Source organism: Stegostoma tigrinum, chromosome 28 (genome assembly GCF_030684315.1).
Source record: "Stegostoma tigrinum isolate sSteTig4 chromosome 28, sSteTig4.hap1, whole genome shotgun sequence".
Lineage (NCBI taxonomy): Eukaryota > Metazoa > Chordata > Chondrichthyes > Orectolobiformes > Stegostomatidae > Stegostoma > Stegostoma tigrinum.
This window is the reverse complement of record NC_081381.1, coordinates 32101478-32128708: the sequence shown is the minus strand read 5'-3', so window position 1 is coordinate 32128708 and position 27231 is coordinate 32101478. Positions and strand designations below refer to the sequence as shown.

General features: G+C 40.3%; 1 protein-coding gene across 1 annotated transcript; it reads right to left on the bottom strand.

The window, feature by feature from the left end:
- Positions 1-1147: 1147 nt before the first annotated feature.
- LOC125466514 (adaptin ear-binding coat-associated protein 2-like) lies at positions 1148-24916 on the bottom strand. Its single transcript, XM_048561101.2, has 8 exons — positions 24729-24916; positions 15422-15522; positions 12757-12861; positions 10342-10423; positions 9863-9971; positions 8855-9011; positions 8256-8352; positions 1148-4555 (listed from the first exon to the last, which is right to left on the bottom strand). Exons 1-8 carry the CDS (start codon positions 24818-24820, stop codon positions 4507-4509), a joined length of 792 nt encoding a protein of 263 aa, XP_048417058.1. The 5' UTR covers positions 24821-24916; the 3' UTR covers positions 1148-4506.
- Between the last annotated feature and the right edge of the window lie 2315 nt (positions 24917-27231).

The following is a 27231-nucleotide window of genomic DNA, read 5'->3' as shown; positions in this document are numbered from 1 at the left end:
ATTAGTCTACACATTTCAGAGTCACTCTTTGGGGAGGGCACTCTCGTGGTGCAGAGGTGTCCCCAAACCGAAAGTCCTGAGTTTGGGGAGGTGATAAAAGTGGTGGTATTTTCACTGGACTGTTGATCCAGAGACGAAAGGTAATATTCTGGGGATTCCAGTTCAAATCCCCCCACAGGCAGACGGTGGAATTTAAATTCTATGAAAATCTGGAATTAAAGGTGTCTACTGATAATCGTGAATCCATTGTCAATTCTCAGGAAAAGCCCTCCTGCTTCACTAGTGCCCATTAAGGAAGGAATCTGTCATCTTTACCTGGTCTGGCCTACATGTGACTCCAGACCCACAGTAATGTGGTTGACTCTAAAGTGCCCAGAAGGCAGTTAGGAGCAGGCAAGAAATACTGCCTAGCCAGTGATGCCATCATCCTGTGAATGAATAAAAAAAAGTCCCACCTACCACAGAGATGTACACACATTTCCGACCAGGATGATTTGAAAAGTAGTTGGAAAAAAAAAGTCATTCACCAATACTCTTGCAGCCTTTGAGACAGGTGGGCACTGCAGGGAGTAGAATGCTTTATCTCTTCCTCTCCCTTACCTTTGATGGTGTGTATTGCGCGTAACGGGCTTTACTTGTGACTTATTCAACTGGAAGCACAGATTATTTACTGGTGGTGCCTAATGGATTTTTTAAAAAAGTGATTTGGAGAGGGGTGAAAAATACTTACACTTGTGTGTAACAGCAGTTCTGACAGAAGGGGAAAAAAACGTCAGCCATCGTCACCATTGTGGATGACCACTATCTGACCTTGCTTGCTACCAGCCTGAACAACTCTGTGCCATTACACTGCTGCATTTCATTAATAGTTACTGGCAATTCAGAACTTTCCTCTCAACTTTAAAACTCTGTCCTCGATCGATGCTTAAAGTGTTTTACAAAAGAAACAAACATGAGCTGAGAGAAACACTTCTTCAGACAGCAAGTATTTGGGGTCTCAACTGCACTGCCTGGAAGTGTGAGGCAGCAGGTTTAATTGAGGCATTCAAGAGGGCAATAGATGATAATTTAAATAGGAACAATGCGCAGGGTTACAAGGGAAAGGCAGGAGATTGACACTAAGACAAAATACCCAGAGACACAATGGTTCAAAATAGCCTCTTTAACAATTCTGCAAACCTCTCATTGCCAGTTTTCCTACAATCAACAGGTTTTAAAAATTGAAACTTATCTAATAACTGATTTAACACACACATTATTCAACTTTAACAGTGACCAGTTTTATGTTACAGGCCTTCATTCTTTATTAAAAAGAATTAGCTCTAAAAAAATTAAGCCATGATCAGAAATCCTGCTGAAATTTATCAACCCTGAAGAGTAAGATTTATAAATTACATACATTTAGACAAAACAAATGTGTACTTATATAGCATCATATGCAAACTTTAGATGTGAAAAAGTGCTTTACAGGTAACTAGTTACATTTTAAAGTATGGTCATTGTAGTCATGTGAGGCAACATGGCATTCAATTTGCACACGATTCATAAATAGCAATAAGAAAAATGATTTTAAGAGAGTGATGATTTGTTAAGGAATAACTCTTGTCCAGAACACTTGAAGAACATATCTGCTCTTCACTGAACAGTACTGTGGAATTTTTCTTAACAGCCATTTCACCTAAAAGCACTATGGTCAATACAACGGTTCCTCCATACTCTGGTGAAGTGTAAGTTTAGATTATGTATTCATGTTTCTGGTGTGGGCTGAGACCCACAACCTTCCAACTCAACAGAAAAGAATGGCTACTTTGGTTATAAGTGATCAATTCTGGTTTGAATAATTTAACTAATCAAAAGAGGAGTTCCTAATACTCAAATATTTTACATTCTACTGCAATCACACACAGCTCTACAACAGTTTTGAGATGATCAAACTCAGAATATGTGCTCTTATTTTGGTTCACAATCTCACTTAGAACTCAGGTTGATAAATGAACCATGCAGTTCAACAGAAAAAGCTACAGACTCAGGAAAGTGGGAAGCTCCATTCATCTTAACTGGGTACAGCAGAAAGGGTGATCTAGCTGGGCAAGAAAAGTCAGCTGTACTTCAGACCACTTCCACAAAGTTTCTGGACTTTGGTCAGGGCTGAATATAAAGTGATGTCACAGTGAATTCCTACTTACTGTCCAAGTGCACAGACGATAAATGATAAGATGGTAGTTGACATTAATAGAACTGTATGTGAAAGAATATGCTGCTGGGTGGTAACAGTGGCACAGAAAACTGACAAGATATTCTTCACAATCTGGGCACATAAATTTTGATGGCTTGTGTTGGAGTGAGAAAAGGTACTCTTTATGTTCACAATTGACACTGCAACATCAGAATAAAGAGACTGTAGTTCTAAAATAAATTTCAGACAAACTTTCAAGGCAGTGAAAAGTTTTTATCATTGTCCAGTACAATGGAAGAAAATATTGCGTCAATTCATCTATCATACCCTGGTCTCAGAATTATGAACACTAAAAAAAAATCTGTTAATGATGTTTAGGATTTTGAATTGTTTTAAACTGAATGAATGACTATTCCAAATCTTTTAGCAATTATGCAACTTGTTAATTATTTCAGATCCAAATAAAGTGTTACATAGAAATAAAAATATTAAGACAAAACGCTTGTTAAATCCTATAGTAGACATCACCGACTTAATCATAAATCAGGAATAATCAGTACTTACAACATCAAGAGTCAGGTGAACAGTGGATGATCCCTAGCTGAGCTCCTGCGGACAATGTTGGAATGTAAAGTTCTCCTTCAGCGTCCCTGGGCGGGGCTTGTTGTAGAATTACTCTCCTTTATGTAAAATGGTTATCTGAGCCAGTGCGGGGGATAGTCCTGGACAGAGGCTTTGTTCTGCAGTTGTGGTGGCAGGTAACTAATAGCAAACATCTCCCCCCGCCACTGCCGACACTAACAAGCCATAATTCAGCTTTCTCTTACACAACACTCTTGAGATTTGGGAACAATATGTTTTAATATTCATCTTGCTTTAATGTTCTGGTAAACAGTGAAAGGTTGTCACCAAGGTGACAGCGGAATTTCTTCTTTCACCTCTGCAGGTATTGTATCTTTTTTTCATAAATTAAATCAATTTCTCTTGGAGTACTGCATTTCTAAATGTCAACTCAATTAGTTATACATTTGGCTCAGCATTAGTAGATACTGGGTTCAAATCCCATGCTTGACTTTAATCTAAGCTGATCTCCCAATATAGAAGTGCATATTTGTAGATGTAGCCTCTCAGGGTTATCTGTTCCATTGGGGACCAAATGTCTCTCAGTACCATTGAAAGAAGAGCAAAATGTTCTCCAGATATCCTGACTGATATTCCTTCAACAACTAACAATCCAGAAAGGTTGTTGGTCATTCAACTTAGCACTGCATGTAGATCCATACAGGTGCAAATTAACTCACTGTGTTCATCAGTATAACAGCAGCTAAGCTTCAGTGGTAACTGTTCGTGAGGCACACTGAACCAACGTAAAATCTCAAATATCCAAATAGAAATTGTTTTAATACACTTTTTTATTTGGAACACTTCCAACTCTAAAGAAATTCCCTGATTTTAACGCAGCATTAACATTAACAGCTCCCAAATTCCACCCCCCCCCCACCCCCCTCCAATTTGTATAAATACTGAAATAGACAAACTCTTATTTACAGACACAAATAGTTCACAGGTCAGCCCAAAAGTTAAAGGTTGCTGGCCAAAGCGGACAAATATTTTGGAAAAGAAAAGCAGATAATATTTAAAGGCCCAGTTTTTTGCTACTCTAAACCACACCAATCACCACCCACATCAATCCACCACAGATTACAAAACCACCACTTGGAAGAAGATATATGTCACGCACATGTTTCCTAGTGTGGCACGTGATTCTGTGGGACCTCAGTGAATCATATAATGCTTTGTTCTTTAAGTACAAATTAGTTCTTCACAGTACCCTTCCCCACCCCACAAGCTGTTACATTGGAAGATTATGTACGGAATGGAATCTATTGAAAACAGTGTGTGAAACAACTGTATATGATGTGCTTAAGAAACGTTTCAGTTAGGACCATTATTACACATTATACGCTTCTGTGTAAAAAATAAAATTCAAATACATGGTAACTTCTTTTCATTATACATTTGTGTCCCATCGACCTTTATGAAATGGAGTCCAATCACTTGTGAGGCAAAAGCATTGCTACATGGTAATGCATATCTGGGCTCTTGCGAACACTGTGGTTACAAGGATGGGACAGATATTCTGGTAGAGATGCACTATTGATGGAAATGAAAAATCCCAAAGCTGCAGCCTGAGAGTCCTGAATCCTGCTGGCTCGGGCACCATGGATTCCCAGTAGGTTCCATCTCCAAGAATCTCATCATAAAAGAATTGTCAGTTATGGTCTCTCAGGATTGCAATTTCAAAGGAGAATGCAGAAGGCTACCCCATGTCAAAACTGAACCCAGTGAGTGCTCTGGGTCACTTGGGTGGTAGCAGGGCTGAGGAACAAGAAATTTAAAATTATCAAAAGGCATTTAATAGAAAATGTATTGTTTTAATTTTTAACAGAGTTATTCTTTCATGCAATGTAGCCATTGCTGGCAAGGCCCAATCCTAATTGCCTTTGAACGGAGTGGCATGCTAGACCCAAGATAGTTATGAGTCAACCACATTATTGTGGGGTTAGGATTTTAATGACAGCCATAGATATGCTCTTGGTCACCAATACTTCCAAATTCAGATTTTATTAAATTAATTTTAAACTCCTCCAGCTGCCATGTTGAAATTTGTATCCATGCTTCAACAGCACTTGCCTAGAACTCTGCATTACTAATCAAGAGACATTGCTGTTACATCCCTATCTCACCCAACTACCTTGATTTAGGCAGATATTATCACACAGTTACTGTGTACAGATATCCCTCATTTAGCACATTTAATGTATTCCCAGACAACATCATGCTAGATTCTGAGAGATAATATTTATGATTATTTGGAAAAGCACAGTGTGATTAGAAATAGTCAGCATGGCTTTGAGAGGGGCAGGTCATGTCTCACAAGCCTTATTGAATTCTTTGTGGATGTGACAAAACACATTGATGAAGGTCGAGCAGTGGATGTGGTGTATATGAATTTTAACAAGGCATTTGATAAGGTTCCCATGGTAGGCTCATTCAGAAAATTAGGAGGCATGAGATTCAAGGAAATGTGATTGTCTAGACACAGAATTGGCTGTCCAATCGAAGACAGAGGATGGTAGTAGATGGAAAGTATTCAGCCTGGAGCTCGGTGACCAGTGATGTTCCACAGGGATCTGTACTGGGACCTCTGCTCTTTGTGATCTTTATAAATGACTTGGATGAGGAAGTGGAAGGGTGGGTTAGTAAGTTTGCTGATGACACGAAAGTTGGTGGAGTTGTGGATTGTGTGGAGGGCTGATGTAGGTTGCAATGGGACATTGACAGGATGCATAGTTGGGCAAAGAAGTGGCCAATGGAATTCAACCCAGGGAAGTGTGAAGTGATTCATTTTGGAAGGTCAGATCTGAATGCAGAACGCAGGATTCTTGGCAGTGGAGAAGAACAAAGGGTTCTTGGGATCCACCTCCACAGATCCCTCAAAGTTGCTACCCAAATTGATAGGGCTGTTAAGACGGCATATGGTGTGTTGGCTTTCATCAGCAGGGGAATTGAGTTTAAGAGCCGCGAAGTTATGCTGCAGCTCCATAAAACCGTGGAATACTGTGTTCAGTTTTGGTCAACTCATTATAGGAAGGATGTGGAAGATTTAGAGGGTGCAGAGGAGATTTACCAGAATGCTGCCTGGACTGGAGGGCAGGTCTTTTGAGGAAAGGTTGAGGGAGGTAGGGGTTTTTTCATTGGAGCAAAGAAGGATGAGAGGTGACTTGATAGAGGTGTACAAGATGATGAGGCACAGATAGAGTGGATACCCAGAGACATTTCCCCAGGGCAGAAATGACTATTACAAGGGGGAATAATTTTAAGGTAATTGGAGGAAGGTATGGGGAGATGTCAGAAGTAGGTTCTTTACACAGACAGTGGTGGGCGTGTGGAATGCGTTTCTGGCAGTGATAATGGAGTCAGATACTTTAGGGACATTTAAGCGAGCCTTAGATAGGCATATAGATGATAGTAAAATGTAGGGTAGTTTGATCTTAGAGTAGGATAATAGGTCAGCCCAACATCATAGGCTGAAGGGTCTGTACTATGCTATACTATTCTATGTTCTAAATTAACATACATTTCCAGTGAGGAGTATACACCAGACCTGACATCCTGGATCACTACTGGGTCCAGAATCCTGGCATCACAACCAGATCCCATGAAGACACTAAGCTCTGAATGGAGTTATTGCTGGTAGAGCCCAGAATGGCTACAGGCAAACATCCCAGGCCAGAAGAGGAAGGGAAAGATTTCATTCCAATTGGGAGGGGGCTGGAATCAATTCCTATCCCATTAGAAAAGCTTGGGAATCACTCGCATTCCACAATGTAAGGCCTGTGATTGCATCACTTCTCAATAGGGGAAGATGAAATATTTCATTGTGTGGTTGTTGAATTGCTCACCGAGCTGGCACGTTTGTTCGCAAATGTTTTGTCATCGTGCTAGGTAACATCATCAGTGCGCCTCCGGTGAAGTGTCGGTGTTCTGTCCCGCTTGTTATTTGTGTGTCTTTGTTTGTTGGGGTGGGTGACATCACTTATGGACTTCCTCGTGGTTGGTACATGGCATCTAGCTCTACAAGTTGGTTAACGGCGTTCCAGTTTGAGTGCCAGGCCTCCAGGAATTCTCATGCATGTCTTTGCTTGGCTTGTCCTAGGATGGCTATGTTGCTCCAGTTGAATCGGTGTCCTTCTTTGTCCATGTGTATTGAAAGGAGTGATAGTTGGTCATCCTGGGCCTCCTCCAGTGTCACAATGATGCCACCTGCAAACTGGAGGAGCAGCACCTCATATTTCACCTCAGGAACCTATAGTCCAAAAGCCTAAATGTGGATTTACCAGTTTCAAAAATCTCCCCACTCCCCCGACTCATCCCATTACCAACCCTCCCTCTCATCCCTGCCTCCTTGGCCTGACACAGCCTGTCCATCTTCTCTCCCACCTCGCTGACAAATCCCCACCTGCACTCACTATCACCATCCCACCTACTGACCTGAAACGTCAACTTTCCTGCTCCTTTGATGCTGCCCGGCCTGCTGTGTTCCTCCAGCTTCACACTGTTATCTCTGACTCCAGCATCAGCAGTTCTTACTATCTCAGATAGTTGGTCATGTCTCTTGGTAGCCAGTTGGTGTTCATGAATCCTGATGGCTAGTTTCTTTCCGGTTTACCCTATGTAAAGTTTTTGGCAGTCTTTGCATGGTATCTTGTAAATAACGTAGGTATTGTTAGTGGTGGTTGTTGGATGCTTTATTCTCATCAGTGGGTGTCATAGAGTAGCTATCAGTTTGTGGGCCACCATGATTCCTAAGGGACGGAGTAATCTGGTGGTTATTTCAAAAATGTCTTTAACGTATGGAAGGTTGACTAGTATCTCTGGACGTGTTATGCCTTCCTGTTATGGTCTTTTGTGTAGGTATCGACAAACTATGCTTTTTGGGTAACTATTGTTTCTAAAGACACTGTATAGGTATTCTTCCTCAGCTTTGCGTAGCTCTGGGGTGCTGCAGTGTGTTGCTTGAAGTGTTCTGATGCAGCTCCGTTTGTGGCTATTGGGATGATTGCATGTAGAGCTGGACCATATATACCAACCACTAAGAGACAAATCCGGAAGTGATGCCACCCACCCCAACAAATCAAGACACATAAGTAACAAATGGGACAGAACGGTGGCGCTTCACCAGAGGCACTGATGACATTACCTAGCATGCAAACAAACTTCCCAGTTCGGTGAGCAAGTCAACAACCACATCAATAAATCTTCTCAGAAAACCTGAATATTTCATTATCCCACTAAGAAAGATGGGAACATTGATGCGCTAACTGTTCAGTCCCTTGAGCCTTTCCCACTGTGTTAAACAAAACTGGGCTCATAGGCAGCACCACTATTCACAAAAGTTCTCTTTTCTTTGAAAACTGCTACAAATTGAGAAAAACACTCTGAAGTAAGTCACTGTAATTTGTTTTAACTAGTTTACCTACACTAAAGACAAATTTAAAGCGGATAAGACACAAACCTAGTTGCTGCTGCAAAGTCTCCCCAAAGGTCAGTTGTGGCAGTATGAGAAGCCAAAGCAGGAGATGGATTTGGGGCATCAAAGCCTTCCAGTAATTCTGTAAAAAATATAAGTGTATAAATAATATAAATACAAATGAAACCAGCAGGCACTACCCAAAACAAAATGAATCACTTAATCAATAAAAGCTGAATTCACAGAGGTAGAACATACCAGATTCATGAACTAACCCAGCACGCATACAGAGTACAGAATCAATCCACAAAACCATGGCCAAAAAAAAATCAGAAAATAAATAGGACACTTGTAATACAACTGATCCCATTGTCTGAATATATCTTCAGTACCACCACAATCTGTAATGCATCCACAATGTTTCACTGTTAAGACAGAACTGTCTTATTCCGTTAAAGTTACTGTTCAAGCTATCCCTTTGAGGAAGTGGTCTAAACAGACAAAGCCAAGCAGCTTATCAACTCAAAGTAACTCAAATGAAATAACCATTTCTTCCCTTTCAGCTTCTTATAACCCGATTATCAGTTATGGCACCAGTTAACAAGACCACACAGTGAAGCTTGAATTTTTCTGAAGCACTCTACCTGTAGAAGATGACTGTGTAGGTTGTTGTGTCATGCCTTGTGACCCTGGCGGTGGCAGCAGAATTGGTGTTTTAGTCCCTGGAGGTGGTGGTAGTAGGCCTATTCCAGTACCAGTTAGACGTGGTTTAGTCGATGAGTTCTCCTTTTTCCGTACATTCTGAAAATTAAAATGGGTTGGAAATGGTTTTGACTGTGCTAAGATAATACATTGCTTTCTTTTTTATTCAGATGTCTCTTTCTGCTACTCTTCAACAAACTGCTAATGTAGCTCACATTAAAAAAAAACAGAATTCCTAAACTCTTCTTTCATATCCTGCTGTTTCTGTACCTTTTCTCTTATTACGTTAAAATCACTTGGAACTTCTTCTACCCTGACTGTTTTGGAGACTGGTAAATTGCACAGCTGCTGATACTACAGGCCTTTTCTCTGCAAATGATATTTTTCTCCAAAAGAAACCCACACATTCTATCTCTATCTCCCACATTGCTGCTAAGCAATAAGGTAAATTTTCTTTCCTCTCTTCTACACTTGCATTGAATTACTCATCTCAATGGTTTTAAAGACCTCACTTAGATGCACATAACATCAGACAACCTGCAGCGCACTCAGACTTAAAAATGAAACTAAAACTATATCTTTCCTTAACTCTGCTTTCTCTCCATAGATGCTGCAAGACCTGTTTTCTGAGAATTTCTGTTTTTGTTTCTGATTTCCAGCATCCAAGGTTCTTTTCCTATATCCTTTCCGTCTGAGCACACATGATGTAGAAATACAAATCAGACTTAAAGTTATACATGGTTTTGTCCACTTAGGAACCCAAGTTTCAGAATAATAAGAACATAACATAACATAATCATGAAGCATCACAGTTTAAAGGAGCTTCTTCCCACATCAGATTTAAATGTATTTCCAGTAGCTGATACCTTTGACCTTTGGTCACATAATCTGATCTTGTTTTAAATAATAGGGGCACGATTATTTTAATATTCAAATCTTCTGTGCCTCACCCCAATATTTAGCTTGATGGTCTGCCCCTCTTTAAATCCTAAATCCAATTTAGGTCCAGAGTCTGGATTCTGAGCTTGTTTGGCAAGTTCACTCTGCTGCTTAACCCATCTACAAAAGAAAGAAAGCACAGTCTGTTGCTTGGGAATAGATGAAGCTTTGTAAACCACAACTTAAAATAAGCAAATGTTTATCTTTTTGCATTGTCTTCATATATCGTTTAGTTCATACTGACTAATTCCAGTTTTATAAATACCTGTAAGACTGCAAATTGGAGCTTTGATAGTGTTGCCAAGTTTCTGCCACTTCCAAGTTGAACGGTTGAAATATGATCTCTTGCTAGTCATTAAGATATTAAAACCCTACACAATTTACTCCATGTACTTTCGAGAGGTCTTTGCAATTATTGTTCTCGCGTTTAATCCATCTCCTCTGAAGTCCTCAATCAAAATATGTCAGTACTAAAATTTCGGCAACTTACTTGAAGTGATCCTGGAGACCGACATTAAAATCAAAAGCATCTCCCCGGTCAACAAATCCAATGCCAATGAATGCACGTCGCCCTGAAATATGTAATGGGTTTTCTCAAATGATATGATATTTCAAATTTCCACTTTACATGCCCTCATTCCAGCCTGTTTATAGTAGTTTATCAATGCAATATTACAGATAACCTCACAGAAACTGGAGTCAACCATTCAACCTCATCAAACCGGTTTCAGCATTTATTTTGATCATAGCTGATCTGCACTTAAACTTAATTTACACCGGTTTGCTCCAAAGAATTATGTTCTGTTATCATTTCATTTGTCAGATAAAAATTTCTATATACTAATACGACTTAATTCCTCTAAGATTTTAAATACTTTGTTAAGATCATCCCTGAATCATATGAACTTGCTGATATGAGTCTCGTTTTGTGACATTAACAATGCTAAAGATTAAAAAGAACATGCAGATACCAGCTTGTGCAGCTTACAACAGCTCAGTATTTAATTCTCATATCCGATAATATCAGATCAGGGACTGCAGACTTCACAAATTTAAATTGCTCTAACCCAGTTACGTATGCTGTTCCCTTGTGGCCTTAGATAAAGTTACCTGGCGAAAGCTCTTAAAGTGTAATGTCTATAGGTTTTACCACACTTAGGAGTGAATCTAGGCAAAGGAAGTGGGAAAAAAAAACAGCCACTATATGTAGGTCTGTTCGTTATTCAATAATATATGGAGCAAAGGAAGGAAATGTGTGCAATGATCTTGTTTCCACCTCCTAGCCCCATTACTGAACACAATGATATAAAGCAACAGTGAAATTTTGCTTGCAATGTTTTAAAATTACAAACCGTACTACAACCTACAATGTAGCATAAAATTGCCATGAATGCATTATTTTCTTTCAGCTCTTTTGAAGGTTGCAAGTTGTGTGCATCCCACTCCAGGTCTTGAGGTTGTTATCTTGGCTGAGGGAGGAATGGAGTGTAGTAAGCACTGCCGTTCAGGTGATACATAACTTGAGGTTTTTATTCTTCCCAGGGGCATGACACTACTGTAACAGGTGTAGAAAGCTCTGTTGCTGTCCTGGTCTTAGGACCCAGAGTAGCATTCAGTTTTTCAAGCCTGCTTCACCATTCAATGAGATCATAGTTAATGTGGTCTCTATGGTTTCAAATTCACAGCTGGCTCTCATAACCCTCAAAAATTTATATAACTGTGCCTCAAAGAAATGCTTTCTGGGAAAAGGAAATTTCATATACTAATGATCTCAAGAAATAAAAATTCTGATCATAGCTTTAAAACTGAAGTCTCATTTTTAAATTTTGCACCCTAACTCTAGTCTTGCCTACAAGATGTCAAACACCAGACAAATCAGATGAACTGATCTTGCTAGTCGAAGGATCAGTCCATGGACACAAGAGTTACCATCTTCACATACAAATGGCAATGCACCCCCAAGCTGTGCATGCTTGCAACAACTGGGAAAAGACGTGGCGGGACCGATAGTGTTGAGGGAGCATATGGACAAGAAGAAGAGGTTTCCACAAGTGAGAGAGACTAGGGCCCAAGAGCATAGCCTCAGAGTATAGGCATGACTCCTTAGGACTGAAATGAGTTGGAATTTCTTCAGCCAGAGTAGTGAATCCATGGAACTCACTGCCACGGGAAGTTTGGAAGCCACGTCACTGATTGACTCTAAGACAGTGACAGATTGATTCCTTTGCTAATCAAGAACCTAAGGTACAGGAGAAGGCAGGAGAATGGTTGAGAAATATGTCAGCCATGGCCAGATGGAAGCCCAGACCCTTTGGGCCAAATGGCTTAATTTTGCTTCTGTATTTTATGGTACCACATAGGGGCAAACAGGCACAAACTCTCTTTAAAATGCAAATTTTTGAAACTGCATGGCAACTTTAAAGGGACCACGCAGTACAGTAAATGAGACAGACAAAGGCGAGGGTTTTTAAATCCCATGGAAAGCATTATTACATTAAAGACGCTACATATATACAAGTTGTTGTTATTGAGATTAGATGGACCATTGGTGCACCTCAGAAAAGAAAGCACTTTATTTTATGTGAAACATTTAGGCATCCTCTAAACTGGTCAATAAGGTATGATATGAATAAAAGTTCATTCTTTCATGTTTTGTCTCTTTCTCACTTATTATGGGATTTTCCAGTCGTAACTGCAGATCACAATGTAGATAGCGTTATAATGGAACCTAGAAGGGCAAACTAATCCAAATGCAGCTGAAGATGTTGTGAATCACCTTAAGCAGATTTAGTTACCCTGCAGTGAAAATAATGCAAACTTCCATGTCCTACAGTGCATTATGGTAATGCTAAAGAGCTAAGAGCTTCCAACACTAGGCATGAATAAAATCCCAAAGTAGAATTACCATTTCCATCTTCGATGCGAATGACAAAGTATCTGCTTGAATCAACAACACTCTCCACTGCAATCCCAGGAAACTGGTCCACTGGGGATTGTGCGAACAACTCTCCTGAAGAGAAAAACAAGCAAACAATCCAGGGTTAAATAACATTCCCTTCAGCATTTCAGCAATAACTTCCGTGACCCACCGGTAGATTGCTCCAATGTTCTTAAACTCTCAACAGAGCATACCAGTTAAACATTCAGAGATAGTATGAACTGCAGATGCTGGAGTCAGACATAACACTGTGTGGAGCTAGAGGAGCACAACAGACCAGGCAGCATCAGAGGAGCAGGAAACTTGACGTTTCAGGTCAAAATCCTTCTTCAGTCTCGACCCAAAACATCAACTTTCCTGCTCCTCTGATGCTGCCTGGCCTGCTGTGTTCCTCCAGCTCCACACTGTGTTACACCTGTTAAAACACAGCTAGTTATCATAAGACCATAACACATAGGAGTGGAAGTAAGGCCATTCGGCCCATCAAGTCCACTCTGCCATTTAAATCATGGCTGATGGGCATTTCGACTCCACTTCCCTGCACTCTCCCTGTAGCCCTTGATTCCTTCTGAGATCAAGAATTTGTCGATCTCTGCCTTGAAGGCATCCAACGTCCCGGCCTCCAATGCACTCTGCGACAATTAAATCCACAAGCCCACCACTCTCTGGCTGAAGAAATGTCGTCTCATTTCAGTTTTAAATTTACCCCCTCTAATTTCAAGGCTGTGCCCACGGGTCCGAGTCTCCCCACCTAATGGAAACAACTTCCTAACGTCCACCCCTTCTAAGCCATACATTATCTTGTAAGTTTCTATTAGATCTCCTCTCAACCTTCTAAACTCTAATGAGTACAATCCCAGGATCCTCAGCCGTTCATCATATGTTAAACCTACCATTCCAGGGATCATCCCTGTGAATCTCCGCTGGACAAGCTCCAGGGCTAGTATGTCCTTCCTGAGGTGTGGGGCCCAAAATTGGACACAGTATTCTAAATGGGGCCTAACTAGAGCTTTATAAAGCCTCAGAAGCACATTGCTGCTTTTATATTCCAACCCTCTTGAGATAAACGACAACATTACATTTGCTTTCTTAATTATGGACTCTACCTGCAAGTTAACCTTTAGAGAATCCTGGACCAACACTCCCAGATTCCTTAATACTTCTGCTTTACGAATTTTCTCACCATTTAGAAAATAGTCCATGCCTGTATTCTTTTTTCCAAAGTGCAAAACCTCACATTTACTCACATTGAATTTCATCAGCCATTTCCTGGACCACTCTCCTAAACTGTCTAAATCTTTCTGCAGCTTCCCCACCTCCTCAGTACTACCTCCCCGTCCACCTATCTTCATATCATCGGCAAACTTCGCCAGAATGCCCCCGGTCCCTTCATCCAGATCATTAAAAACACTCAATAAAGGAACAAGTACTTTCTGCACATACATTTTGTTGGACCATCTATAATTGATGCATCCTGGTGTCAGGAATGTGAGCACTACAAAATCATTTGATAATATTATGGGGTATGTTTTATAACAGGGAGCATGAAATTCTCTTGCAATGGGTTAAAATCATGGCAGCAACTAGCAGTTCATTCTAATTTTAAAAAAATTGATAAAGACACAGTGTACTCACCTTTTTGGAGCTTAGTTTTCCAAGTGCAATGTGAACGGGGACATTCATTTGATGTGAACAGTGTGTACACTATTTCTTGGGGTGTTGGGAGTAATCTTTCAGCAGACAATTCAAAGCAAGTAACAAGATGATGTAGACAGGTTGGTCAAATGGGCTGAACACTGGCAAATGGAATTTAATCTTGAAAAGTGAGAGGTGATGCATTTTGGGAAGAATAACAAGGCAAGGGAGTACACATTGAATGGTAGGACTTTAGGAAGCACAGAGGATCAAAGGGATCTTGCGCGAATGTCCACAGATCCTTGAAAGCAGAAAGAGAGGTAGATAAGGCGGTTAAGCCAGAATATGGGATATTGCTTTTATTAATCAGGCATTAATAAAAGAGCAAGGAGATTATGATGGAGCTATATACAACAATATTTAGTCCACAGATGGAGTAGTGTCCGCAGTTCTGGTTGCAGCACTATAGGATGTGATTGAACTAAAGAGGTAGCAGAGGATATTCACCAGGATTTTGCCTTGGCTGGAGAGATTCAGCTATAAAGAGAGACTGGATAAGCTGGGGCTGGTTTCCTTAGACAAGAGAAAGTTGAGGGGATGTGATTAAGACATATTAAGTTGAGGGGGCATGGATAGGGAGGAACATTTCCCTTAGTACAGAGATCAATAACCACAGGGCAACATTTTAAGGCGGGGAGGAGGTCTAGAGGGGATTTGAGGATTTTTATTGTTACCTAGAGGTAGTGGAAATCTGGAAATCACTGCTTAAAATGATGTAGAAGCAGGCAAAATTACAACATAAAAGAGGTATTTAATTAAGCAGTTGAAATGCAAGGGCATACAAGGGGGCCAAATGTTGGTAAATGGGATTACAGTAGATGAATGCTTAATACTGTCATGGGTACAATAGACCAAAGGGGCTTCTTCCATGCTGTAAAATCTCTATGATTTCTAAGCATGCTGTCTGAACTGAAAGTTTTTGATTTCAAGAAAATACCTGAAATCTTGTCTTCCAATTTAATGTAAGCAGTATTTCCTTTTGCTGTTATCCGGAGTCTCCCAGTCCAATCAGGTTGGTCCAACTTCCAATCTGCAGCTCTGTGCAGGAAAAGAGAACATATTTACAATGATGCTTCTTGAAAATAAAACATCCTCTGGTCAGACACATCAGTGCTGCTGTGTACTTCAACAGTTGCAAATATCACTGACCCCAATAATATTCAGCAACAAACATAGTCAGCCCTTCATACTTGACACACAGGCACACTTAGAGCTTCTCCCTTGACACCTGAAATATCTTGGAGCAATACAATATTAGTTAATCTAAGTCATATTCAAATAACAAGCCATCATCTGAGGTCAGAGTCTTCAGCACTAGTCAGGGTGAACCTTGCCTGATGGAGTTTATTTTCCAGTTAGTAATAAAACAGATATAATAACATTCTCCCACCATGTTACTTTGGAAACTAGCAAATTATCAGATTGACCGAGATATAATTTTGTACAAGGGAATACAGATGGACAGCCTATACCTGAAAATAAAAGGACCCCAGTATTATAAAGAATATTGATGACTCATGACAAAAAAGTAGTTTACATTACCAATGTTTTTCTCACCCAAATTTGTTTAAAGTTTAAGTCCAAGTACCAGATAATGAACACTCAAAGCGAAGCACAGGAAAATTTGGAACTTTCCAATGTTACCATCCATTCTGAATCCTTTCTTTCTGATTTGGTCAGCTCAACTTTCCTAGAGATTTTCCTTGATTCATTGTTGGACACTGTTCACGAGCCCTGACAAACCTCCACCATCCCAGGCAACAGGTCATTATTCTGATCTAACTCCAAATAGCACTGGCAGTTTATTCCAATGTAGGAAACCATAAGAGTCAATTTTTTTGCCGTGCCATTCTCTAATGTCCACATGGGTGCACTTTGAGTGTCATTGACAATTCGACATCCTTCATGCTTCGATCTCTGTTTTTAAACCAGGATGTCAAATTGTTGCCTTGGCTCAGGTCCAATCAAATCAGGGCATGTGACTTGTGTCTGGCTTAATTTCTTCTGAAATATGGATAACTGAATTTGAAAAATTTTCATCTTCCTCCTCAGCTATTGTTGCCTCTCTGAATAATACAGTTCGGGTAGATTACTTGGAACATGTGGGTTTGTGTACTTCAGTTACTGAAAACAAAGATGGAAATACAAGAAGGATAGGCAGTGTGCCAGGTCGCTTAATTTTCATTACCATGAACTGTTAAACAATTCAATTGTTCCATGGTACCTCTATCTGTACTCAGTTTCATATTCTGCACACAAAATTGTGAAATGTTTAAAAAAAAAGCAGAATACAATGGCCTCCCAAGACAAACAAGATATAATGAAACATGATCCAAGAACATCCTAATAACGGCTTTGAGTTTCTCTTCCTCATTCTACCACTAAGAATTTGTGATAGAGAAACTTTCAAAAATGTTCACAGTTCCAGAAAATAGAAGAAAGAATCATTTCTCCCAACCCAGCACAATCAGCCCAGGGTGAATTCACAATTGTCAAAGGCTATAAAGTTAGTTAGCAAAATGATGAAATTCTACTGCTTAATCTAGCTGTGCAGGTTTCAGCTCTAGCAGTGTAAGTAACACTCTCATCTGAGTCAATAGGTTGTGGGTTTAAGTCTGATTCCAGAGATGGAGTCAAAAATGGTGCCATTTTGTCACTTTAATCCTTCCCGAGTTCATCATCAAGATTCGGAGGAAGCTCATTGATGTTTTCTGGGACAACAGAAGACTTGATTTCTGTTGGGCCCCTAGTTTCCTGTTTGCAGATAATTCAAGTGCTGACGCTTCTAAATCCAGATTGTAACTCTGCTTTCAGACCCTGAAGAACCAACTCAAAGTGAAAAAAGCCTTTCAATGATATGCGCTGGAAATGATTTTCTTTGGTCAGATACAGACTTACTAATTATAGCTGCATTCATGTATGATCCAAGTTACATGGCATAAACATAGACCCATGAGATTTTCCTGTCCTTTACCAAGGTTCGATCAGGGACTGGAACGGAATTACCTCTAGCTGGAGCTTTCCTCTGTCTAGGGTAAAGGCTGAATTAGCAGAGCAGCTGCTTGATAATTAGCCACTTGTGGACTTGGGAAAGATGCAAGTGGAAGCAAGAGCCCAGGTGTGAAAATAACAACAGTTGGGTTAGCTGGTAGAGGTGTGAAGTGAAATTTATGTCAAAAGAGCAGTGATCAACCTCCACGTGTTGAACCAGAGCTGTGCCAAAGTCTCAAATGTTGAAAGTCAGTTCATCTTGACTCCGTTGGATATGGAGAGATCCTGCACGAGCCTCACACCTTCGTCTGAAGCCTCCCGCTTTCAACTTGACTAAGTTCACTGAAACAATTGCATGCTATTTCACAGGAAGTTCTTCCACAGCCTGCTCCTGCACACTCTCCACTTCCTCACCCTCAACCTGTTTCCAACACAGGCCACTATGGAAGACTTTTGATAAAGGATAAAGCGTAGTGCATTACATGGAGTAGCATGCAACCATTTGTTTAAAACATTTTTAGACCTCCAGGAACTTATCTGACTTATGAAGCCTGGAAGAGTCCCGCGTGCATTTTCAGTTTGACAGCTTGTCGCACTTGGGATTGTTTCTTTCATTATGCCTCAGTTCCAATCTGCTTATCCTTGGCTGTCCTGTAGCGTGGATGAGTGAAAATGCCGACTCCAAAACCTTAAAAATCTGGATCAATATTCCAACGTGGCACCAAAGAAAGCTGCACTGTTGAAGGTATTAATATTTGCATAGCTGCACCTCAAAAATATTCCATTGGCTGTGAAATCTTTTGCAAGTTTACATGAGAGGACAATAGGCATTATACAAATGCAAGTGTTCCTCTTAGTATTTGCAACTAATATAAAACATATGCTTTGCAAAGAGAAAGCTCCCTCCGCCTGTACACAAACTTTGCTATATCATTTCAGAAATGCCAAATTTGGTTCAATGCATTGAAATGTTACACTCTCTAATTTATCAAAAAAAACTCCCCTCTCTAAGGCGGTGATCCTTTGAAGACGCTCTGCAGGAGATTGCTCAAGTGCTCATCCTTCACACAAATACTTTGATTAGTTATTTCATTGTAATGAAACAAAGCCAAGCCCAATCCTCATGTCCAGAGAAAGGCATTATTGAGCTATAAAGAGTATGTGGCAAGCAGAAGCAGGAACTCTGGCAGACGCTCCTTTTAACAACCCAACCGTAACACACTTTACTCCCACACTTGGTAGCAGCAGCTAAGATAGTTGAGATTATCGCAAAACCTAGATCAACATGTACAAGACAGCATTGATCTCCACACCCATATGTTTTGCTGCCTAGGACAGTTCACGTCAGGCATTTCAAAGCTGGAATAGCTCCACAGTATCATTTCTTTGCAAGGTTCTCCAAACATAATTTCAAGAATGATGCTCCAATAGCAGACTATAAACCCAACATGTAGACACTAATCAATTAACATCAGCTCAACTGGCAGGATGGCTTGCTCATATGCCTGATAGCAGACTCCCGGAGCAACTGGCAATGTCAGAACTCAGTCACGGCAGCAAACTTCTAGGCGCACAATGGAAATTTTCCAGGGATACCCTCCTGTATTCCTGAAGAGGTCAAACATTCCTACTGACTTGTGGGAATACCTGGCTTCTAACTGACTAAAATTCTGAAAGCTCCTTGAGAAGGCATCAAACACATTATGAGGCTTTTTGGGAGTGCGCAATTATGATGTCAAACCTCAGAAACAGCATACAAACATCCAAACACCTAATCAACCCAGACATGCTAGCATGGCTGTTCTGTATTTGGCAGAATCTGAAAACTGAGCATTGGACTTTCCTGTCATCTCAGAACTTAGCAAACCTGAGTGGAACCAAATCAAATTTGATCCTGGGGCGAACAGTTTAAAATAGAGAGAGAGAGAGAGAGGAGGAGAGCTTGGAATTTCTGTGATCACTACAGCTCACTTTTACATTAACAAGTGAATGAAGCAACTGAACCAATGGACAAAATGTAAAAAAAAAATGCTTATTTATTCATGACATTTAAGCCATGACCAATTTTAAGGGCAGAACAGTTTTCAGGGCTGAATGGCCTAGTCTGGTTTCTATATCAATGTCCTGTGCCTGAAATAGTGTAAACAGTTGAGTCACAAAGCTTCTGGTCTGTATCACAAAGCTATTGAAGTAGTCTATGCTGACTTATTTACAAGTAGTATCTTTTCATTGATTTTCCTTTCATTGAGATTTTCATGGATTATTTTGCTCAGCTCGCTAGATAAAATGAAACCTTGCATGCTTTACTTCTTGCTAGGTGTTTCCTTCCTCCGTTTGTTCTAACTTTTCCTCTACGCCACAGTTTCTCTGATCACATGAAACGTAGTTGGCATGCAAAGTTCAAACTGATCCAGCATGGTTCAAACTGATTCAGTACTTCTTGGTAAAGCCATGTCAGCAAATAATCACACTGTTTACGTGGTACTCTACAATCACATTATATTCAGCAAATAAATTTGCAAAGTCAACATCCCTTAAGAAAACAAAATGCCTAATAGCATGAACTCTATCATGCAGTAAAATAAAAGACATTGCATCATGGTGAGGAGAATCAAGCATCCTGACTGACAATACAGCCATTACAATTAACCCCAAAATCTCTAAACGAGAATGGAAAGTGAGGATAAGAAGGATCAACCAATTTTCACTCTTGATTATCCATGACCTTGATACTGGACAGGCACAGCAACTGCATTTATGTAAGGCCTTTAATGTAGAAAATCATATCAAACCACTTCACAAATGGACACATAGCCAAAGGAAATACACCAAGGTGAGGCAGAAAGAATTGGCGCTGAGGCAAGGGTAACAAAGGAAATTTTATATAAGCACAAGCAGACATTTTACTTTCTGATGAATGGGCGTCAACTAAGCTCAATGCCAAGGTTGTGACCAATCTAGTTCAACCGGAACTGTGGGGAGGGAAAAGGCTGGAACATGTGGCAACAACACACTTGTGGCTGCTGCTTGTAACTACTGCTGCCATGGTACGTCACGCTCAACTGTCCAGCATCACTCTAACACTTGACTGAAGGATATTAAAGATCACTTAATAACGAAGCTGGGTTAGCAAAGAAGCACTGAAGAAGTAACAGAATCCCTAGTGTGGAAGCAGGCCATTCGGGCCATCAAGTCCACACTAAACCCTCAAAGAGCAACCCACACAGACCCACCCCTACTCTACCTTTGCATTTGCCATGACTGACCAACCTACACTGCACACCCCTGGACACAATCAGCAATTTAGCATGGCCACTCCACCTAATCAAGAAGACTACTGGAGAGATATAACTAGGTGACTTTAATCTACATTAGAAATTGATTCCAAGTCTTCGGATGATGCTGTTCAAGGTAGCATGTAAAGAGAACCAAGGACAGATCTTTTGCTGACACCTGGGATATCAGTATAGTGACAGAAACCATTACTGAATAGTCTGCAGCTACCATTTGATATCCCACCATGCTAGGCAACAGAGAAAAGGCAGTTAAGTGGGACTGTTCAGACAGTACCCATCTCCACAGTCAACATCCTGTTCACACTCTCAAAATATCAGTATCTGGCTCAGGTTGTCAGGGACAATGCATCAGTCAGTAATTTCTTGACCAAGTGGTAACTAAAAGTGGGGCAAAACACTGAAACTCTGCCACCATATTGCAGTCAAGGCTTACCATATTATAGAGACAATGATTCAGCAAAAGAACATGCACTGGGATTAACACAGCTAGTGCATCCATTTGAAGGGTAAAGAATTGAAACAGAGTTAAAACGTTAACATGTTCTGCAGCAACAATGGCACTGACACTGGCTATCTCAATATGCTACTAGAAACATATGCTCTGTGATTTCATACAGAGGGATAAGCAGTGTGATGTTAACCAGCTGGAGCAACAAACTGTCTTTGAATTCCGCTGGCGACTGTCACTTTTCATTTGCTCACAATTAATGGGACTCAGTACAGCGCAACTATTAAATGTGCCCATTTAAATATTTATATCATTTTTATGAACGAGCAACATTCCCCAATCAAGTGAGTTAGTTGCCTGTGTTCAACTGGAAGTGTTACAAAGCCAGCAATGGAATTGGGCTAGCAGTAAAATTGAGTGCGAGAGATAGGTAGGCAGCAACATTATTGACGGACAAAATGCAAGAAATGGCTGGAGCCTTGTCGCAACAACAGTACCGAAGAGAAATCTCTGGTTCGTAGTTACCTGCTGTTCGTTCAATATACTCTTAATCAACATAAAAAGCAGAAATGTATGTAGTGACTGACAATTCCAGCATGGCTAGAATTCTATTTCCCTATGTCATGAATGTGGATGAACGGTATAATTTTGCCTATTCAGACAATAGTCACCAAGCATTTCACACATGCAATTAAATAGCGTGCCGTACAGTAAATATTTTCAGTTACACAAAGCTTAAAAATAAAACTCCCAGAATCTGGCTGGGATTTCCGAAGACCAAAGCCTAAGACTCTTCCACTGACTTCTTAAAATGTAATCACTTTCTGGCTGTTTTATTGGAACCCATGCTGTTAAATTACTCCATGACAGATCTATTGTGATAAACATATATTGCACTGCATGGAAGGCAGAGGTTTGCTGTGCTATTGTGCAGCATTTCCAAAGACAGAATCCTCAATTCATTGGAAACTTTATCTACTGAGCTCTGGAGGATCTGGTTCCACAGTAGCAGCAGCTCTGTTGCAACAAGGTCAAACAAAATATTCGCATAAAAACAGGATTTCTTTCTCAGCAGGTTTTCTGAACCGTGACTATTTCAAGACACTCCAGGTCTTCACCACCACCACCACCACCCCACCCACCCAAGTTTTCACTCCTATTAACTGAAGCACGTCCAATATTCTCCTGCTTGTATCCTAAATTGCACTGAGTCCCTTTGTCTCACTGACCTACATAGGATCTCGATAAAGCAACACATTGAATTTAATAATTTCACTCACTTTCAAATCCTTCTACAGCCTTGTTGCGCTGATCTCTAACCTATTCCAACCCTACCACCCACCTCAGCATCCACTTACCTCCAGTTCTTGCCTTTTGTGCCATTTCTTTGAATTGCACCACTAACTTTGGGTGTGCCTTCAGTTACCAGGGCCCTGAATGCTGAAATTCCCTCCTTAAATCTCTCCATTTCCTTTGCTTCTTCACCAGCATTCTCCCTTGTCCATGATTTTGCCTGTCCTAATACCCCATTATAGGCAATTTGTTAAATTTGGTTTGACAGCATTCCTGTGAAGCACCATGGGATGTTTTAATGTGTTAAGATGTTTTATGAATACAAGTCACAGTTGTTAATGCATGCAGTATCATTCCAAACTTCTGATCTTATACTTACTACAAACTGCTTCTTGTTACACATCCTAGATTTTGCACGATTATTAAGCAGTTTGACACACTTTCTGAATATGCTGCCAGCTAGACCTTGCACTAAGTTCAAAATCCAGATTCTATAGTATCAGCATCCTGTCTGACAGCATGAAACATTTCCTCCAAACATCACACTAGATAACAGGCTCAAGGTCAGTTTCTGAGTTCACTGTGTATTTAAACAAGAAAAGGTACATTCTATAATCATTCTTTAGAGCACAAACACTTCCCAGTGTTGTACATTCTCTACTGGCCTACTAACCAGCAAGGGCCACCTCCATCTACTATTCTTCATATACTGCCTTCAAAGCCTCTTCTTAAACCAATCAAACCCACCTCCTTTTGCAGCACTTCTGATTCAACTTTGTACCACACCTGTTTCCAATGGCCTTGGGTGCATTTTTCTTTTAAAAAAAGTCACAAGGTTTTAAAAACAACGGTCAGTATCAATTACGACACAGAAGGAGGCCATTCATCTTATTAAGTCCATTATTTTGCTGAAAATGTTGGGGTTAAACTGTTGGAAGATATTGCCAGTAACTGGAAGTGGTTCCTTGCCAAATATTTGTCAGTCTAGAGTCATTCCTGTTCTAAGCACTTATGTATTAATTTCATCCAACTTATTAGCACAGGTAATTAGGTCAGGGCTTTTGGATACAATTGAGAACAAGCAGCCACTCTGTATATACAATCAGGCTGATTATAAATATGAGGACTTATCTATACACGTTTCCACTGCCTTATTTTCAATCAAATATGCATATTGGCATCTGCCCTATACACAATTCTGCTACTCAGCACTGACCTTCAAATAGGCATAAACCTATTTAATTTCAGTTATATGATATGATCACCACAAATAGTTCAAATTTCTGCAAAGCCACTTTTAACAGTCACACATTTAAATCTTGAGTAAGCAAGCAGACCACAAGCAGAGCTTTCATTTGAAGCAGCTAGTTGTCCAGATCATGATTCCAAATATAACAGTTTCACCCAAATGATTTGGGATTAGATTCCTTATGAAATGATACCAGATCATATTTTGGTTTATTCTGAAGATGCTTATTCTTTGCCTAGATATGATTCGGAATTTGCTATTCATAGTGATCAACAATTAGATTATTTCTAACTAGTGTTAAGAACCTTTCGGCGATGGGCAAGAAAAGATATTAACACTTTTGATTCGCACGGCTTATTCAGTGATGCTTATGGTACTGTGGATACTTTGTCAAAAGGCAGATGATATATATCAAATAGCAACAATTGTGGGGCAGAGAAAAAAAGGAGATGCTACACTTTGGATTCCAGTATCTTGGGGGTACTTATGTGTCCAAAGATCTGTGGATCGAGATTCGGCCTGTCATACGAATACACATGGCAAAACCCTCGACCCGAAGTAGACATGAGCCTGCAGCCGCGAACCAGCCACGGAATAACAACATTGTTCAATAACCATTCAATATGTAATTAAGGCATCGAAGTTCTAAGCGACTAAATATCTTTCACTGAATGTTTTAAATTTCAGGGCAGATCATTTTCATCCCCTTGGGACTGAATATATTTCACTCCCATGGGATCAAGCAACTGCCATCCATGACTTTTCGCCCGTTTGTCATCGGTTGATGATCCACTTTTCCTTTATTCCCCCAATCTTGAAGTTAGTCTGCTCTCTCTTCTCCCTCAGTGAAACTCTGTACTCGTGCACACTTCCTTCAATGGAAACGGGAACTTCTACAATCGCTGCGATCGTGACTTATCACAAAAAGATGACACTCCGTTCTTCCCGAACGCTCCGCGAACATTACCTGTAGCCCCGGTTCGTTGCCCTCGGCGGGATCCTGTAAACGTGAACCTCCGGCTTCACACAGAGCACCGACTCGTAATCACTCTCCGCCATCTTGCTGCACCCCCCCGCCGCACCACCGACTACAGGTGGACCCAATGCCGACGCACCCAACAATCGCGGTGCATCACGGGACGGCGGAGGAGCCGGCTCAGGCACGCATGGCATCACGGGATCGTGGAGGAGTCGCCGACTCTGGCGCCCCCCCCTCCCCTCGGAATCACGGGATAGTGGAGGACGTCCTACAGGCTCTGGTGTCATGGAGGGCGTTGCCTGTGTTGACGGGAACCATAATACTCATTCACTTCTCCCCCACACTGCCTTTGTCACCATCGGGTGTCAAGACCAGAAATTCCCAACCAGGGCTCCATGGAAAAGTTTCACGAACTCCCCCATCCTCCAAAAATAGAAGGTAATTCTTGTGTCTGTTTTGGCTGAAGTAGAGAAATGGATCAAGTTCTGCAGCAGGTTCTTGCTTCACGTGGAGCAAGAACGATTTCCTCCAAGTTCAGCTATAGGATTCAAGAAGGGGAAGGAGGTCAATTTAAGAGTTTTTAAAAACTTTAATAAAGTTACTATTGTCTTTTCGATAAGTACAACAATCTCTGATACAACTACTTGAATGTTTTATTTGTATTGAAAGTGGAAACATAACTCAATTCTGCCTAATAACTCAGAAGCCCTCCGATTTACTTGCATGAAACGTGTTGTGTCTATGTTAGTCTTCATCTTATATCCACGTACGGCAGATAAAGCTTTGATTTAAAGTCTCATAGAAGTGATAGCACCACTGTACAACACTGGATCGACAGGATTGTATTTTTGTGAAAAAGGCCAGGAGTGGATACTTTGACAAACAACAGCACTGGCAGGTAATGTTTGGACCTAGTCAGTACTACATTATGACTGCCAACAAAATGGGGCAGAAAATTGCTATAGCAGTAGCACTGACATTTAGCTATTCTATGACAAGAATGTGAGCAACTACTTTGACAGGAAAATGACGATCTTGCTACTTGAGGGAACCAAATGTATTTATTGCATAATATGCAATTTATAGGCAAAAGAAAAACAAGGTGGGGGGGGGGGGAAGAATCCAAATACTTGACAACCCTCTACCCTTCCTTTCCCACTTGCTTCCACTACAGGTGTTGCTTCATCTCTTCACCACATTTTAAAATCACCAGATATTTCCTCTTGTAACTCATTTTTAATTTACTGATCAATAAAGTCATAGGGGGTAAAGACAGTTTGTAGTTGCAAGTCATTATTTAAACAAATACCATAATTCACATTTTAATGCAAATCTAGGTAATAATCATAGATATAGCTGTTCTGATGTACAAAGCTAGATAAATTGTAATGACAGGAAGTGAACTGATTTTTCATCCTCACAATCTAAAGTCAAGCAGCTAATCAAATGCAAGTCTACTCATCCATATATTATGTTCATGACACTATCTTAAGAGGAGTGCTCAAACCCTAAAATTTTCTCTCGACTTTGCTCCTCTTTGCAAGGCATTCTTTAAAACATATCTCCGACTAACCATCAAGGGCACAGACATTAGATCAGTGAGATGTCAAATTTTGTTTGAAAAATGTCAGGAAGTGCTAAGGGATGTTGTATTACATAAAGTGTGAATTGGCTTTTACTTGGCAGGAGTGTTTCTTCCTTTACTTTCTCTCTCTCTCTCTCCCCCCCCCCCCCCCCCCCCAAAAAAAAAATCAGAAATACAGGCCACTAAAGTGCACATTTGAAAGCTACAAAAAGATATGGTCAGGAGTTGCACATCTCTCCTCTAGCTTGCAAAAAGCATCTACACACTATCAGTAACTTTAATTGACTATTCAGTAGTAGTGGTGATTGGTCCTCTGCTTATTTCTCCGTGTTTCACAATCTTCCGTTTCTTCTTCAGTTATTTGTAGGTGCATCATCCCATTTTCCAATTCAAAAAGTTGTTTAACATCTTTGTCTTTAAGCTTATATTCTATTCCATGTAGTCTTCACTGAATTTAGAATCAGCAGCATATAATAGAAATGGAAAAATCAGACTTGTCAGCATATGAAAGATGGGATAATGTTTTAGATTCAACAAAAAAAAGTTCAGAGTTCACTTTTTCCCCTTTTCAACTGCAGACCTAGCGAGAATTGGAGTTTGTGTGGAAAAATAACACTTCTAACCAGTGCAGGAAGGAAATTAGCTGGTTGAGTTATGCTGAAGTTCTGAAATGTGGCAGAAAGCCTTGCAGGTTAGATAATCCTCACATATTCTTAGTCTTGGATACTTTGAAACCTCTTATCCATCACACAAAAACAAATGACTCAAACAACTCTATTTACATGAATAAAATGTTCTTCAAATAAGGCAAGGAGCATAACACATCAAAAATAAGGCCAAACTGTTCAGGCTAAACTTATAAAATTTTACTCAAAATATACTTAACTTTGCGAGTTTATAAACAGA

Coding starts and splice junctions, on each gene's coding strand:
- LOC125466514 (XM_048561101.2), bottom strand. CDS start 24,820: ATGGCGGAGAGTGATTACGAGTCGGTGCTCTGTGTGAAGCCGGAGGTT. Junction 10,424..12,756: donor TCGCATCGAAGATGGAAATG/GTAATTCTACTT, acceptor TACATATTTCAG/GGCGACGTGCATTCATTGGC. Junction 4,556..8,255: donor GACTTTGCAGCAGCAACTAG/GTTTGTGTCTTA, acceptor CTTGTTCCTCAG/CCCTGCTACCACCCAAGTGA.